The sequence below is a fragment of the Pleurodeles waltl genome, chromosome 3_1 (assembly GCF_031143425.1).
Source record: "Pleurodeles waltl isolate 20211129_DDA chromosome 3_1, aPleWal1.hap1.20221129, whole genome shotgun sequence".
NCBI classification, from domain to species: Eukaryota; Metazoa; Chordata; class Amphibia; order Caudata; family Salamandridae; genus Pleurodeles; species Pleurodeles waltl.
Window position 1 is genome coordinate 1,990,155,792 of NC_090440.1, and position 16,481 is coordinate 1,990,172,272.

The 16,481-nt window shown below is 45.0% G+C and overlaps 1 protein-coding gene across 1 annotated transcript in view; it reads left to right on the forward strand.

Annotated features, from left to right (window-relative positions):
* The first annotated feature begins 2,279 nt into the window (after positions 1-2,279).
* The window catches only part of PPM1E (protein phosphatase, Mg2+/Mn2+ dependent 1E), a 725,707-nt gene continuing 711,505 nt past the window's right edge, over positions 2,280-16,481 (forward strand). Inside the window, exon 1 of the mRNA XM_069226399.1 lies at positions 2,280-2,597. Coding sequence (XP_069082500.1) covers positions 2,407-2,597 — 191 coding nt within the window. The 5' untranslated portion in view covers positions 2,280-2,406. The remainder of the gene's footprint in view (positions 2,598-16,481) is intronic.

A 16,481-nucleotide genomic window follows, 5' to 3' on the forward strand; every position in this document is an offset into this window, starting at 1 on the left:
TTTATTCAAGCACTAGTGAAAATGTTCTTCTACAGAATGTTATCTATTCGCTCTCCTTACCTCCCTTTACTATTTTGCCCTACCCCACATCCTTTCTGAGCATACTCTTTTCTCCCATCTCACCCATTCATTCCCCTTTCTTCTGTTACTCCTTGTATCTCCCTTGTTAACCTACCTACTCTTCTCTTTACAGTTTGTCTTTCTCTTTAGTCTGAACTCAACTTGTAAAGTAACTTCAAGATGAGCAGCAACCAGTCACTTTTATGATTGTGAACTTTTTGGCAGAACTTTCTTTTAAATGTTGTCTTTCAATGGTTTCTTTAACAACTAACATGCATTTGTGTCGCACACACTATATTTATACGAGGCAAAATTAGAATTTCTCTGATGTTTGTCTCCTTAGTACACTTTTATGGATAAGCATATTAAAGTGGTTCAGATATGTTTTTTAACGTTGAAGTACTTCATCTCACCTTCATTAATTAATACCATGGTGCTGTTAATCTGCAACATTGCAGCTGTGTATGTCATAGCATGAGCGGCTGTTCCCTTCTGATGGTTCCCCTTGCCTCTCTAACCAGGTTCTTCCCTCTCTTTTGTTGATCAAAGTGGTCTGGGGGAAGCTGTCAACTTTGAGCCTTGGGTCACTCATCATTACTGGTACTGGTTTAAAGTCTTAATTAACGATAGGGCTGTTGAAATACCGTCCAGTTGGCAACTCTACTTTTGGGGAAGACATGCCTGTTCTCTCTTTCCATTTCTGACAAGTTTTTTATGGTCTGGCTTGACAGTGCAGCTGTCGCCACCCAACTATGTGATCATTACCAGAGAGGGGCTTTGGCTAAGCCCCATGTTGGGAGCCAGGAGTACGTGTTCTGATTGGGCTGAAGTTGTATGTTTCCACAAAAAAAGTGCCTGGCTGCCACCCACCTGTGATCATTTTGTTTATCTATCCAAGTGCTTCAGGTTGAACTTTCAGGGCACACATGACATTATAGTACTATTAAATTGTCTTAGATAACAAGATAGTTTCTCTGGCAGGAGCACATATGGGATGTTTAGGTCTGGCTAGACATTCCTAGCTATACCTTCTGGCACTGCCAATACTCGTCATCTTATTTTATTGGTCCCACTAGACATTCCTCTAAAAAAGATGAATGCCCTCCTAAATAATACTTTGAACGCTGATCATACCTCATACGACTAATGTTTTAAGCATAAAAAAATATTCAGTGTAAAACTGGCGGAAATATATAGTTTCAGAAGACGTTGTTTAAAGTACCCTTGAAATATATGGGATGGGGCTCAAATAATTTCATAGTAAATGCAGACAATTCGCTGAAAAACTGGCACTGGCCCTCAAAAATAAAATATGGCAGGTGCATACCTACATCTCAAATAACCCGCTTCCGGGAGGCTCTTTTACCTGCTATGTATATCGATGGGAATAACTGCAAGAATACAAAATATCTGCCTCACGCTAAAACTGACGAGGGGAACAAAATCAAAGAATAATAACAACTAAGAGAAATGCGTCCCTTTCTTTTGTGTCGCCTCTTTCCCCCTCCCCCGGGTTTTTCTATTGTAGACATACATACTAATTTAACATCGAAATACCGAGGTCTCTATGGAAACAGTCTCTGAACCTAGCTGACTGCGCCTAACACATACTGAGGCATTCGTAATAAACGTGAGGAGGCGAGCTCGGGGAGGGGGTGTTTGGTCCCCGGCCCTCACTTCTCCTGAATTAAAGGGGGCTGCACGCACCTAGTCCATCATTGCAAGCGATGCCGCTGCCCTTTTGTTGCGTGGCAAGAGAGCGTTTCGGTGGCGCGTGCCCGTCATAACGCGCTCTTCACCTGAGAAAGAAAAGGTTGTTGAGATTTCCACTGACTGAGCGCGCGATTGCTGCTCAAGAGACCATGAAAGAGGGCGAGGCAATTCGGTGCGCGCGGGCTGCGAGTCGAAGTGGCTGGCCAGCGAGTGAGGCTCTGAATAAGAATGACGGGCAGTCCTCCATCTGCCGTGCTCTTCCTTGGGCGGGGAGGGGGTGCGGGGGAGGCACGCCACCCCAAAGGAGCAATGACAGGCAGGTGACGCCCCCATCGCGCGCGCGCACATACTTGGGCGCTATGGCCACTACCTAGCAAGTGCGAGCGCCCCTTAGTAAACTGACAGGCCAGGCAGGACCCGCCCCCCTTTCCCGCACGGGCGCGCGCGCCGCAGTTGCCTTTCACGCGCTCCTCCACGCCCCCTTTCAGGAGCTATCCAGCGCACTCTCCCGTCCGCCTACTCCTCCGCCTTCCATCTGCAGCCGACGCCGCCACCAGAGGTCGGGTCCGCGCTGCTTGGGCTCCTCGTCCTCCCCCCCCCGGCACCGCCACCCCCGGGAGATGAGAAGCAGCGATGGCCGGCTTATCCAACAGCAGCGAGGAGAAGTCGTGCCGCCGCTTCCTCGAGCAGTTCCTGGGGGAGTTTCGGGGGCCATTTGCCGGCGAGGAGGACCCGCTGCCGCTCCGACCGCTGTTCGAGCACATCGCGGAGGACGAGGCGGAGGGAGAGTGCCTGGATCTGTGCCTGCAGCAACTCTACAAATAGTTAAGTAGCGTCCTGTTTGTCAAAGTGTACCACTGTTCATCTTATAAGTGGAGCCGACCGTTGTATGAGCGTTACTACCGGGAGGATATGTCCCCTGTCTGCCCATCACCGGCAGCAGGGTGGCCCGTGGGGCATGTTATGCAGCTCAGATATCACAATAGAAAAGTTTATCCCCTTGCCACAGACTCTACTCACACACCCCTTGAGCATCAATTGAATGCCCTGGAATCTTAACACAGACCTTTGACTCTCAGTAGCCCACCGCCGTTCCTCAGCAATCTCACCAGGTATCGGCTTGTCTCACTCACCGTATCCAATGGACTCCACCCACCGTTTCGATTGATTATCCTCAAATGTCCCACGCACCCATGACTTATTCCTTCCATCCCCATGCAGGCTGCATGAATTGTCTGCGTTCTTTACTCGTGTATCCTGTTGTGTCTCTCCGCATATGATGTGTACTTTCTGGCATCTAACGGAATCGATTTGCTTCACGTATTCCTTGGGCTGCTTGCATATGACTTAAGCAGCCTTTCCATGTAACTTATATTCACCTCACATATTGCTTGGGCGTAGTTTAGTCTTACATAGTTTTGGCTCTTCTCGCATGCTCCGTAGACTCTCTTCAAAAACCTTGTAGAGTCTTATCACCGAATAAGTTTCCTGCTAGTTCCGTGAGTTACGCTCGCATATCAAATGTACGCTCCTTAATGTTTCAAATTAAATCTGATCTCATACCTCATTGGCTATGTACACTTCTTACCTTCTACTCATGCGTCCTATGTACTTCGCCTTCATATTACATGGACTCTGCTTGAATGTTCCACGGACACCTGTACCCCGTGGAACACTCGTGTATTCTTCGGCCTCTCACTCATCACTTAACCTCCTAGACTTTTGAAGTATTCTCATCAAATAGCTACTGCACTGTTAATTTTACTTATCTGTCCTTAAAAACATCTTAGGCATTCGTCTGTGCTCTACTTGCGTACTAGTGGCTCATAAACTGTACTTGATGCGTGAGCTCTCCCTACCTCATCCCGTGGTCTCCCGATGATCTCCTCGCAGCACCCCTCCACATACCCGTAGACAATTTAGGAAGCTTCTCTCTTGTCCTTTAAACTGTCTCGTATGTCCTATAGATCTTACATATGCCTAAGGCTCTTCTCACACAAGGTGCAGTCTCACAAGTCATCAGCATGCCTATCCACTGCTTTGTTTTCACAAATTCCTTGTGCTTTACTCACAGTAACGTGGACTACACTCTCAGCATGGATCAGCACATTATGTATTCTTTGGATCTTTTCTGTGGAACGTCACACATTTTGGACACATTTCACATATCAAGTGGGCTCTTATTAGAACATACTGAGCCACTAAACCAGTGGTTCCCAACCTTTTGACTTCTGTGAACCCCCACTTTTTCATTACTAGAACCCGCGGCCCCCCACTGAATTGTTATTGGAATCTGGGGACCCCCCCATTGAGTCATTACTGAAAGCTGGGGACCTAATATGTTAATATTATTTAATTTTCTAAGCAGACGTGAAACCCCAGGGTCCCTGGACCACAGGTTGGGAACCACTGCTCTAAACTAAACATATTACCCTTTATTCCTCAGTAGAATTTTCTCGCACATTGTGCAGACTTCATTTATATGTTCCATGCGTTCACTTCACATTCACCTTGAACTTTCCTCAATCAACACATCATAATCTCTCAAACATCTTTAATTATTGCGTGGAAGCACCTCACACTTCATGTGACTCTTCGACACTGATTGTGAGACTCACCTCGGACATGCTATTGGTTCCTTAATGATCCCACAGTATTTTGAGTTACTCTTTGGTCTCTTCTTTATGTGGTGGGAAGCTCTGTTTTATAGTGAGACGCTTAGTCTCCGGGTGCATGTCTTTGGATCCTTTCAGACAACTCAAAGTACTCCTTTCACATCCACAGGCTCTCTTAGTACATTCCTTGTACTCTTCGTGCTTATCCTTCACCTACAAAAACTCGTTTTGAAAGCCTGTAAATGCTTCATTTGAGTAGTGGAGTCTTTTCACACTTTATGTGCTGTCGTTACACATTATGCAGAGTTTTATAACGTATCCGTGGCCATCTCTCTTTGCTGCTTGTTAGTTCTCAGGCCCACATTTTTGATCTACTAGCAGAATGTAACACCTAAAATTGTAGGTAGAGACGCCTGTGGCATATGTTGAAGAAGGGTTTTTGATGATAAAGGTGGATGCAGATCACCTTGCGAAGGACATTTTTCTTTGCAAATAATCTAATTCTGGCATAGGCTGATCAAGTCCAGGATTTAATCTCTAGCCTCTTTGTATACGTTTTATGGCTGCATGAAGGCTGCTGCGTATGTGTTTTACACAGTACACTTTTTGTGTTGCTGCCGCTAGATTTTCGTATTTGTGGTGTGGAGCCTCAGGGGGGAATCCCTGTCTTTGGTCCGTCCCAGTCCATTTCCCTGCTTAACATCCATCTTGTACTGGTTCTGCTCTATTTCCTTTTCAGTGCCCATGCAGTAGTCTATCCTCTGTCATTGTGTCTTGTCCTTCTCACTTGTCCGCTCTGCTTAACCCTCACTTTGTACCCTCCTGCCACCTTTCATCAGTATCATAACCCCTTTACCATCACAGTGCTCTTCGCTTCTCCCTTTCCAATACTTCTCAATACTTAACGCCCAAAGCCGACCAGTACATTACATGCATTCCTCTCACAACTCATTGAATCTTCACCGTACACGGAAACTCCACTGACAGTATATGCTTCCCCGTGCATTTATTGGACGCTTCACAGTCATCTCTCTTACAGACTGTAATCACTCATCTCATAATATGATTTTAAAAGTGCCTTAGAGAGGACTGCACCACATACCCGTGAACTCTTCTGTTGCATCCTAGTTACACTTCCCAATCAGAATGAATGCTTTGAAACAATCTGCAAAATATCACTCAGCCCACAGACGTTCCTCACAGATTCAGAAGACTCTTCACAAAACAGATATGTTCTCTTATTGTATCCTGTGCACTTTCCTAACATATCAAGACATCCTCATACAGTCTTGATAAATCATTTTGAGGGTACATGCTCCTCATGCATACTGCTTATACTCTTTAAAAGGCATATAGAGATTACCATTAAATGTCAGACGTTTTGTACATTGTAGCTATCACAAGGGGCTGTTCTTCACATTCCCTACTTCCTTGACTCTGAAGGGCAGTTTGGAATTATTGTTAGAAGGGATTTGAGATTCATTGCTATTTCAAGTATGCATGTTTAAAATATCTACCGTTTACTATCTTTTATTTTTGGTTATGTCAAATATTCCCTTTTTTACTTTTGTAAATACCTTTTCATTGGTCTTAGACATGCACACATGGACAATAGCAAAACACAATGCTGCTGGCATAGACAAAGATATGATAGACCATAGTGAATACAGGTGATGTCACATGTTTAGGCAGTTTCAGAAGGCACACACTGTCCCCTGTTACCAATCAGAGTTGTACCAAGAGAAGCGGTCATTGCGAATGTCTGAGTAATGTAACAACTTTTACAACTTGCTCAAGTTAGTCAGGGCAAGGGTGGTAGGGTTCTTGAGAGGGTAAAACGGGGAGACAGGACTTAGTGTACCATAGGGTAGACAACACGAAGTGGGGAGAGGCAGGACAAGTGACCCTATCCTGGGGGTTGCAGAGTTGAGAAGGATGCATTTCAACGTTCAAGGGGGCCTAGGTGTTTCAGAGGAGGGATCAAGTGTCAGCCTGTATCGTCGGTGTCAACTATTTTTACTAATTCTTTTCAGAGGTTAGATTGAGGTGGAGAGGCCTATGGTTTCATGAGAATGAAATGACAACAGTTGCCCCGTCGAGTGCCAGTCTCTGAAATTCAGAGTGCTCACTTACTTAAGGCTAAGAAAAAAACCCAGTTATTAATATTTCGCCAAAACTAAAAACAAAGGGGCAGATTTATGGAAAGTGGTGCTGCACAGAGTGCAGCGCCACTTACCCTGCAACCCTTAGTGCCCCCCTACCGCCACCATGTGTGCGCCGTATTTAAAATACAATCATTTCTCCTCGTTGCACCCTGCTAACGGCACCCCTAGGGTTGCGTTAGATTTGGCACTGCTGCAGTTTTACGAAAACTCATAAATCTGGGGCAGCGTCAAAATGCAAAATGGCACACCCACAGCAACACTAATTGCACGGCCCTTCCACGCAAAGTGCTGCATGTGAAGGGGCAGTATTTACAAGGTGGCGTTAAGCCACAAAAATGGCTTAACGCCACCTAGTCAATACGGTGCAGTGCCTAGCGCCACTGGAGCATCACGAAAAGTGATGCTTTGGTGGCGCTCTTAAATATGCCCCTATATACTTTAAGAAACAACACAATAATGATATAAATCACAAAAATAAAACTGCCTCATCAAATAATACAAATTGTCAAATTAAATACACATTTACAAAATGGAATAACATACGAAATAGATAACAATGCATGAGCTGCAGGTATCTTAAAAAGTATATATTTATATTTATTAAATACATTATACTATCCCCTTGACTCGTGTATAATCTATTTCATTATATATCTGCATACATACAGATTTGGATTTGGCCTTGAGCCCAATGGATATGGCCTTGAGCGCAATGAGGAGAAACAATGAAAGAGAAACAACAGCACCCAAAAGCTGCTGCCTTTGTGTGTCGAAAGATGGAACTTCAAGGAGGAATCCTTTTTTTAGGTCTCCATTTGACAGTGCAAGTGCTGCTTTGAAGAGACATATCATTTACAATTTAGTGGGCTTCAGCCTGCCATAGGCTTACTATTTGTTTGTGCCTTCATTGCTGTCGTATCCTGTGTTCTCGTTTGTCCATAGCATGACTGCGTCTTGCTTCTTCCTGTGTTTGGCCATCTCCCAGAGCATGGACCAGGTACTCGTTCCGTCCACCGCTCCTGTTTTAGGGGCTTCTCTTTTCTTTGTCTTTCAGAACTCCACATGAGTGCTCGTGTTTTCACTCGGTCTGTCTCCTCCCACTGCACACCCACATGGCATTTGGTAATTTAATATTATGGAATTAGAATTTAGTTAGTATTGCAAATCTGTTGAAAGGTATGCTTGTTCTGTAGTGATACTACATGAGTCAGAAAGCTAAACAACTCATTTGATCAAATATAGTTCAAATGCCATGCACACTTTAATCATTTATTTTGCACAATATAATATTGATTTACAAAAATATGTTGCTTTATTATTCCATTTAATATATATCATTGCATGTAGAATGAAAGTAAATTAAGAATAACCTACGCATGTTCATAAACTAGAGCGAGTTGAGTAACCCAAACATGGCTGCTCTTCTTGTGTTTTCGGTCCAGATGATTTTGCACAGACTCAGAAATGAATTTTTAGGCTTATTCCTTCGTCAGTGCTTATGGCTGTCTGCTTTGAAGAGTGTGCTATAAAGGTGTTGCATTATCAAGCAACATGTCTGGGTACCTTATGCGTTATACTGTGAGCCTGCTGGAGACTTGCGTTACACGCTGCAAGAGCCCATGCAGGATGAGGTCCTGCCTGTTTCTGCTGTTCATACTACACATGACATCTGCTCCTGTTCACCAGGAAGTAGGTGTGTGCATACAAATGATTCTGTGAAATATGCATGCCTCTACAATCTACAATCTATTCTAATTTGTTCTGGGTGCAGACTGGGTCATAGTGCTTATCTACATGACTTTCAGCCATACTGAATAGCAGCCATGGTGCTATTCGACATGGTTAAAAGACATTGAAAACGTCAATAGCTTTCAGAATCCCAAGACCTATTGACTTTGCCAGTGCTTTTTTTAACTTCTTATGCACCTGAGTTTTCCCAGAGAACTAACTTAGATACAGGATAGAACAGCAATCTAGGTAAAGAGCCTTAGAAACAAAATGGGACATCAAGCCTAGGTAAAGAGCCTTTTGACTAAGTATGGTAATTCAACATGTGTGCAGGTGTAAAGGGTAACCAGTACAGTCTCCTCTACGCGGGTGTAAAGTGATCAGCTACCCTTGTGTCTGTTTAGGGCAGAGCCTACCACACAGTGCAGCTGTCTGGTTTGCTTACAACTTGTTGTGGGCATTCTGAAAGCTTCTCTGAGAATGTATTCCGTCCATTGCTGACCATTGGCTTTGTGGTGTGTAACTTAACATTTTCAAGCTTTCTATTTCCTTCCTTTATTTGTTTTTGGTTGTCTCAGTCCATCCTTCCTGTTGCCCAAATCTTGCTTACTGTATTTTTCCACAAACTCGCTTTCTGTAAACAGGCTTTTAAATCTTGCTCTTTTCTTATCACATTTGCTGTGCATTCAAAGACAGAGGACAAATGTCAGGCTCTGTTTTCCAAGGGAGTTTGGTGTTTACTTTTCTTTCACGGACTTCTCAGTGGGAGAATTTATGTGACAATCCTGCTGAGTAACCATGTGAGAGGAAAGGGTGTAAGATGTTGTTGTTTTTTCTAGCACAAAAAAGGAGCAATGCTGATGTTTCTGAATATATCATATTAGTACCTATGAAGCATTTTTTTGTAATTCTGAAGTGTGGTGGAAAAAATATTTTAACAGACCAATACACTAGGTGATGACATTTGCACACATTATCATTTGTGTGTGGTAAAACCCTATTTTGATTTAAATGTAATGGGCATTTCAATTGAAAATGTGTTGAATGTAATGGCAGTGCACTACCACACCACGCATACTCCACTCCACACCCTTCCACTCCAAGCCATGCCACTACATTCTACTACACTCCAATCTACGCCTGCCACTCCACTCAGTGCCCCCCCTCAAAGAAACTTAAGGGCACACCACTCCACTTGACGCAGTAGCACTCCTCTCTACTCCACTCACTCTATGACACAACATGCCACTCCAATCTATGCCCCTTCACTCCACACCACTTAACCCACTCCACTCTACTCCAGTCTATCCTGCTCCACTCCACTCCACCCCAGTCTACCCACTCCACTTCGCTACAATCTATCCCAGTGTACTCAACTCCAATCTACCCCACTCCACCCAATCTACCCCACTCCAACCCAATCTACCCCATTCCAGTCTACCCCACCATACCTGAGTATACCCCACTCAATCTACCGCAGTCTACCCCACTCCACTCCAAACTACCCCAGTCTACTCCACAATGATCCAGTCTACCCCACTCCACTACAGTATACCTGATACACTACAATGTACCCCAATCTACAACACTCTACCCCATGCCATTCTACCCCAGTCCACTATACCTCACTCTACCCCACTCTACTCCAGTCTACTCCACTCGATTCCAATCTACCCCACTCCACCCACAATCCACTCAAATCTACCCCACTCTGCTCCAATCTACTCCAGTCCACCCCACTCCACTCCAGTCCACTCCAATCTACCCCACTCCAGTGTACCCCAATCCAACCCACTCCACTTCAGTCTACCCGATATGAGTGTACCCCTCTCCACTCCAACCCACCCCTGTTTACTTCAAACCAATCTACCCAACTACACGCCAAATTTACCTCCAATCTTCCCGACTCTACTCCAATCTATCCTAGTCCAATTTACCCCACTCCATTCCAGTTTCCCCTACTTCGCTCCATTCTCCTCTGCAATCTATCAACCTCCAGTCCAATCTACCCCACTCCAATCTACCACACTTCACTCTACTCTATCGCAGTCCATTCCACTTAGATCGAGTCTACCCCACTCTACTACAGTGTACCGCCCTCTCCGCTTACAATCTACCCCACTCCACTCTAACTCACTCCACCACAATCCACCCACTTCCATTCTACCACAATCCAACCCCACTCCACTTCACTTCAATCTACCCCACACCGGTCTACCCCACTCCATTCCAATCTAGCCCACTCCACACCACTCCAGTGTACCCCATCTCACTCTACCATACTCCAATCAACCCCTCTCCAATCTATTTTACCCCAATCTACTCCACCCCAATCTTCTCCACTGTGCTCCAGTCTACTCCACTTTATCCCACTCTACCCTAATGTACTCCACCCCACATCCTCCCACCCTTCCCCACTCCAATCTACACCACTCCACTCAGTCTACCCCATTCCCCTCCAGTCTCCCAGTCTCACCCAATCTACCCCACTCCAATCATCCCACCTTCATCTACCCCACTCCAATATACTCCACTTCATTTCAATCTATCCCACTCTAATATACACAATTACCCAATTCCACCCCAATCAACCCCACTTCAATCCACTCCTGTCTACCTCACCCCAACATTCCCCAATCTGGTTTACACCATTCCAACCTATCCAACTCCAATAGACCCCAATGTACCCCGCTCCAATCTACCCCATTCCACACTATCCACTCGATTCCACCCTACCCAATCTGCCCCAATCCACGTCACTCTAATCCACCACATGCACTCAAATCTACCTCACTCCAGTCTAACTCACTTCACCCTACTCCAATCTACCCCATTCCACTCCAGTGTACCCTAATCCAATGCACACCACTCTCCCCCAATCTACCCCAGTATATCCTACTCCACTCTACCCTGATCTACTCCACTCCAGTCTACCCCACACCAACCCAGTATACCCCACTTCACCCAAATCTATCCTAATTCACTCTAGCCCACTCCAGTGTACCCCAATCTACTCCATTCAAGTCTACTCTACTCCAGTCTACCCCACGCTACTGCAGTCTACCCCAGCCTACCCCAATCCACCCCACGCCAGTCTTCCCCACTTCACTCCAGTCTACCTCAATCCAAACTATCCCAATCTCCTGCACTCCATTCCATTCTACCCAACTATAATCCACTCAGTCTACCCCACTATAATCTACCAAACTTCACTCTGCCCCACTCTAATCCACCCTACTCAAATCTAGTCCACTCCACCCCAGACTACCCCACTCCACTCCAATCTACCCAGATTCAACCTACCCCCTCCAATCTACCCAACTCCCCCACTTAAATCTACCTCACTCCAAACTACCCCAGTCGTATCTATTCCACTCCAGTCTACCCCACTTCACTCCAATCTGCCCTACCCTAATCCAACCAAACCACCACACTCCAATCTACCCATCTCCAACCTAATCTACCCCACTCCATTCAATCTACTCCTCTGTAATCTACCCCACTCCAGTCTACACCAATCCACACCTACTCCATTCTACCCCACTCCACTCTACGCCAAACTTCCCCAATCTACCCCACTTCACTCTTTCTTAACCTACCTCACTCCATTCTACCACACCCCACACCACTAACTGTTAGCCATGCTGAACAGCAGCCACACTGGTATACAACATGGCTAAAGCACATCGCCAAAGCCAATATTATAGATGTTGCATAGGCAAGACCTACTAACTTTGCCAATGCTTGTTTTTATCTACCTGCTGCATACAACACTACATTCGGAAGCAAGAAAAGATGTTTTGAAAGTATGAGCAAGTCTTAGATCCTTTAGTTCAACCTCAACAGCACAAGTTGCAGTTCCTTTTTGCAAAAGATTTATCGCAGTTTAATAGTATGTTTAAGATTTTATCTTTGTTTTCTGGCAGCCAGCAGTTCCTGTCAGAGCCATAGTCAGCCCAAACATAGTTTAATACCTGGTTATAGAATGTATGAGCAAGGGTGCAAGTTGATACTAATTTATGCTAGTGTAAGAAATTTAATGAATATAGGCTCAGATTTATGGCAAAGTGGCGCAGCGCAGTGCTGCGCCAAAAATAGCAGTGTCACATCACTTCTGAAATGCAGGGATGTATGTACAGGAGTATGTCACACCCCTGTGTTTCTCCCTGTACCGGCGCTGAATTAAGCTGCCGGAGCCAACGCAGGCATCCTTGCACCATGGTACAAGGGTGTCTGCGTTGAGGGGATAGATTGTCTAGACTGTTTATGTGCAGGAAGGTGCCCCTTCCTGCACACAAACAATCTACAATAGCGATTTGGCATTCTATGTGTGCTGCATTTTTTAGCACACATAGAAGTACCAAAGCGCCATTTTGGAATGATTGTTTATGTGCAGGAAGGGAAACTTTCCTGCACATAATCAATCATTCATGGCGTTTTGCTCTTTCTATGTGTGCTGCAGAATACAGCAAACAAAGAAAGAGCAAAAAACGAGGAGGAATAAAAGTATTCATCCTCGTTGTGCCATGCCTGGGGTAGCATTAGTTATTGTCGCTGCCACAGATTTAGGCCTTAGTGTAAATATGGGCCAGCATCAAAAGCAATGGGTGTTGCGGTGGAACGCCCGCAGCAACACCCATTGAACGCTCTTCTGACGCAGAAAACTGCGTCAGAGAGGCCCATATTTACAAGGAGGCGTTCTGTTTTGTAAATATGGTGCAATGAGACGCTCCAGTGGCACTAGGGCCTTCTAAATCTGGCCCATAGTCTGTTAAGATTATTTCTTGATCTATGGCAGTGTGCTTTCACTTGTGTTTAAAAACAGAGTGACCTGTGCCAGTTTTTTCTTTTTCAGGAACCGTATTTCATTATTGAATTCTAGACCAAGGGGCAAATACGTCGGTAACGTTGTATAGGCAGCATCTATAATATAGACAAGAAGCATAAAAACAGAAATACGACTTAATGTGAAAGTGTAGACTCCATGATGCTGCAAATAGTAATGGTCGTTCAGAATAATACAATGAGATTTATTTACATTTAGGTGAAATACCAAGATGCTCATATGAAAATTGTTGTTTGAAAATTATATGTTTTCCTTTGAAATACTGAACTATGTTGTTAGTGAAAACCGTACAAACTAGCCCTTTGCTGTTCACAAAACCCTTGGCATAAACTGCTCTAAATATTCGTGTCCAGTAAATAGATATGGCTTTTTCGGTTTCTGCCAATGTTCGGCACGTTGTTGGAGTAGAAAAAGGGATGCAAGCGAGAAATGGCGACCCCGCTTTTACATTGTCCAGTTGGATAGTGTCGCTATAGTAAAAATGATCAATCACTTGAGAAAGCGTAGGCTCTTACTGTCAGGCTTGGCTTGGTACAAATGGACGGCACACAGCAGTGCTGAACAGAAAACACACGACAGCACCAGCAGGTGATGATTTGACAAGTATTGAATGGTATTATGTGAAGTTAGACTCCTGCAGGTGATAATACTTCCAGTGCTGATCCCAAAGACTAACAGAAAACCTTAGTTAGGTCTTCTGGGCCTGCGGATGATGCTAGATGTTTTTTACATCCGACAAATAATTCATTGCAAATCTGCTTTTACAAATAAAACACTTTCACGAATGCCACAAGAAACCTGTGAAAATATGCAGGAAGAGAGTAGTATTCTGTCTTTCGCATGCACATTTCTATAAGAAGGTGTTACTCGACAGCAAACAAATAAAGCGCAAAAGCCCGCATTACAAAACGCTGGTTGAAACAAAACCTTTGTTTTGATTTTCAACAAGTTCGAAATAACCAGATCAGAGGCGGTGGAACTGCCAATATGTACTTGTTTAGCCATTTTATTGTGAAAGTTTGAACGATTTATCTTATCAAGTACCAATTTACGAAGTGACAATCACGAATATTTCTACTTTCAGAAAGTCCTAGCTATTTCAGTCTCATCCTTGGAAATTAATGACCACCCATAAGAGTTATGAAAGCTGGATATTACCCCGTTTTCTTCTTTATAGTGAGTTAGGCAGTAAACATTTAAGACAGACTAAGCGGCATATTTATGCTCGGTTTGCCCCGAATTAGCGTCATTTTTTTTAACGCTAATTCAGCGCAAACCTAACTCCATATTTATACTTTGGCACTAGATACGTCTAGCGCCAAATTATGCAGTTAACATCACCTACCTTGTGTCAATGAGATGCAAGGTAGGCGTTCCTGTGAAGAAACGACTCTATGGCCCTTGCGCCATATTTATCCCCTGTGCTAAAATCATGCACAGGGGGCCTTAAATAATGGCGCTAAGCTTGCTTAGCGCCATTATTTAATGCCTGGTTATGGGCAGGCGTTAGGGGACCTGTGGGCCTATTTCCATGGTTAGAGACCATGGAAAGAGCCCACAGGTGCCATTCCCTGGCCCCAGGGACACCCCCACCCACACCAGGAAGACACCTAAGGATGGGGGGATCACCATCACAGGTAAGTAGAGGTAAGTAGAGTTGAGTATGTTAAAAAAAAATGTAAGTGCCATAGGGGGGGCCTAACTTGGGCCCCCCTACATGGCACTGGGCCCACTGGTCTGGGGGGCATGACTACTGTCTTTACTTAGACAGGAGTCATGTCCATGGGGGTTGTGCGCTGAAATTTGCATCTAATCAGGTTAGAGTCATTTTCTTGACTCTAACCTGACTAGCGCCATTCTTTGATGTACAACCTCCAGTGTTCCCTATGCCTCCCCCACACAGCCGGGGTCTTGGGATGACGCTAGCCAGCGGTATACTTTTTGACGCTAATCTGCGTTAGCGCAGTTTAGTTTCAAAAGGTATAAATCAGGGCCCAAATTTGTTAGAGGAGGCATGTTCTGGTTGGCTGAGGTGAGGTCCTACCTAACCTGGCAGAACTTACTACTTCAATCAATCATAGATTTATAAAGTGCAGCTAATCACCCATAGGGTCTCAAAGCGCTGTCTGTGGGTGTGCTGCTTAGTCGAAGAGCCAGGTTTTGAGGTCCTTCCTGAACTGCTTCAGTGATGCGGTCTGGCTGAGCTTGGGAGTTAGCATGTTCCATGTCCGGGCTGCCAGGTAGGAGAAGGATCTTCCTTCTGCTGTGCTTTTCCAGTTCTTGGGGACGGCTGCAAGGGCAAGCTGGGAGGAACAGAGATCTCTGTTGGGTACGTAGAAGGCGAGGCGGTGGTTGAGGTATACCGGTCCTATGTTGTGCAATGCCTTGTAGGTGTGGATCAGGAGTTTGTATGTGAATAGCTTGTTGACTGGGAGCCAATGTAGGTCTCTGAGGTGAGAGGAGATGCGGCTGTGTCAGGGATGTCCCGGATGCGTCTGGCTGCTGCATTCTGGACCCTTTGTACTCTTGAATGAAGTTTCTTGTGATGCCGGCATAGAGTGTATAACCTGCACTCATTCTTGGGTACCTTGGCAAAGAGCAGTGAGGCTTATCACAGAGGCAATATGTAAAGCATTGGAATAGCACATCCACACAGTAAGTACACTGAGCGTCACAAACGAGCCTTTGCACTAGGTAAAGTTTGTATTCAACACACACATGAATTAAGACCACATGAACGTCATGTAAATCTGGGCATAAATCACTTTCAGAAATATCACTAATAGTACGAGGCCCAACAGGGTTAGTACCAAATCAACAGTATGTAAACATGAGAAACAAATACTTTCCCTCTCTGCACCCACATGGGGTACTACTGCATTGGCACCACAAGACCCACTCCGACGATCACCCCAGTTCAATATAAAATGCATTCCGGTTCCCGACGAAAGCAGCAATGTATACATATAGAGAACTATAGCACTTTTGAAATGGCTCCGCAGCCTAGGCCACACCAATAAATGTCAAAGTCAGCCCCAATCGTAAACAGCTTGCACAGCAATGCAGCCACAATGTGAAATAAAACCTAGACACTCACTCCCACACCATCACTCTGCACCGCTACGCAGTGCCACAGATGTCAGCCACACTTGCCTACATGCACTCACACACACTCGCTTCCAGCACCCTAAGGCAGTGCTCTGACAACCGACAGGTAAGGTGTAAATGAGTTTACAGACCCCTCTTGGACCCAAACCTTCCTCCACCCTCCAACCAGTTCCTGACTCCTCCCCAGAGAGAAAATGAAGCAACCTTTCCCCGGATACTAGGCCATTGGCGGCCGGTGGTTACACT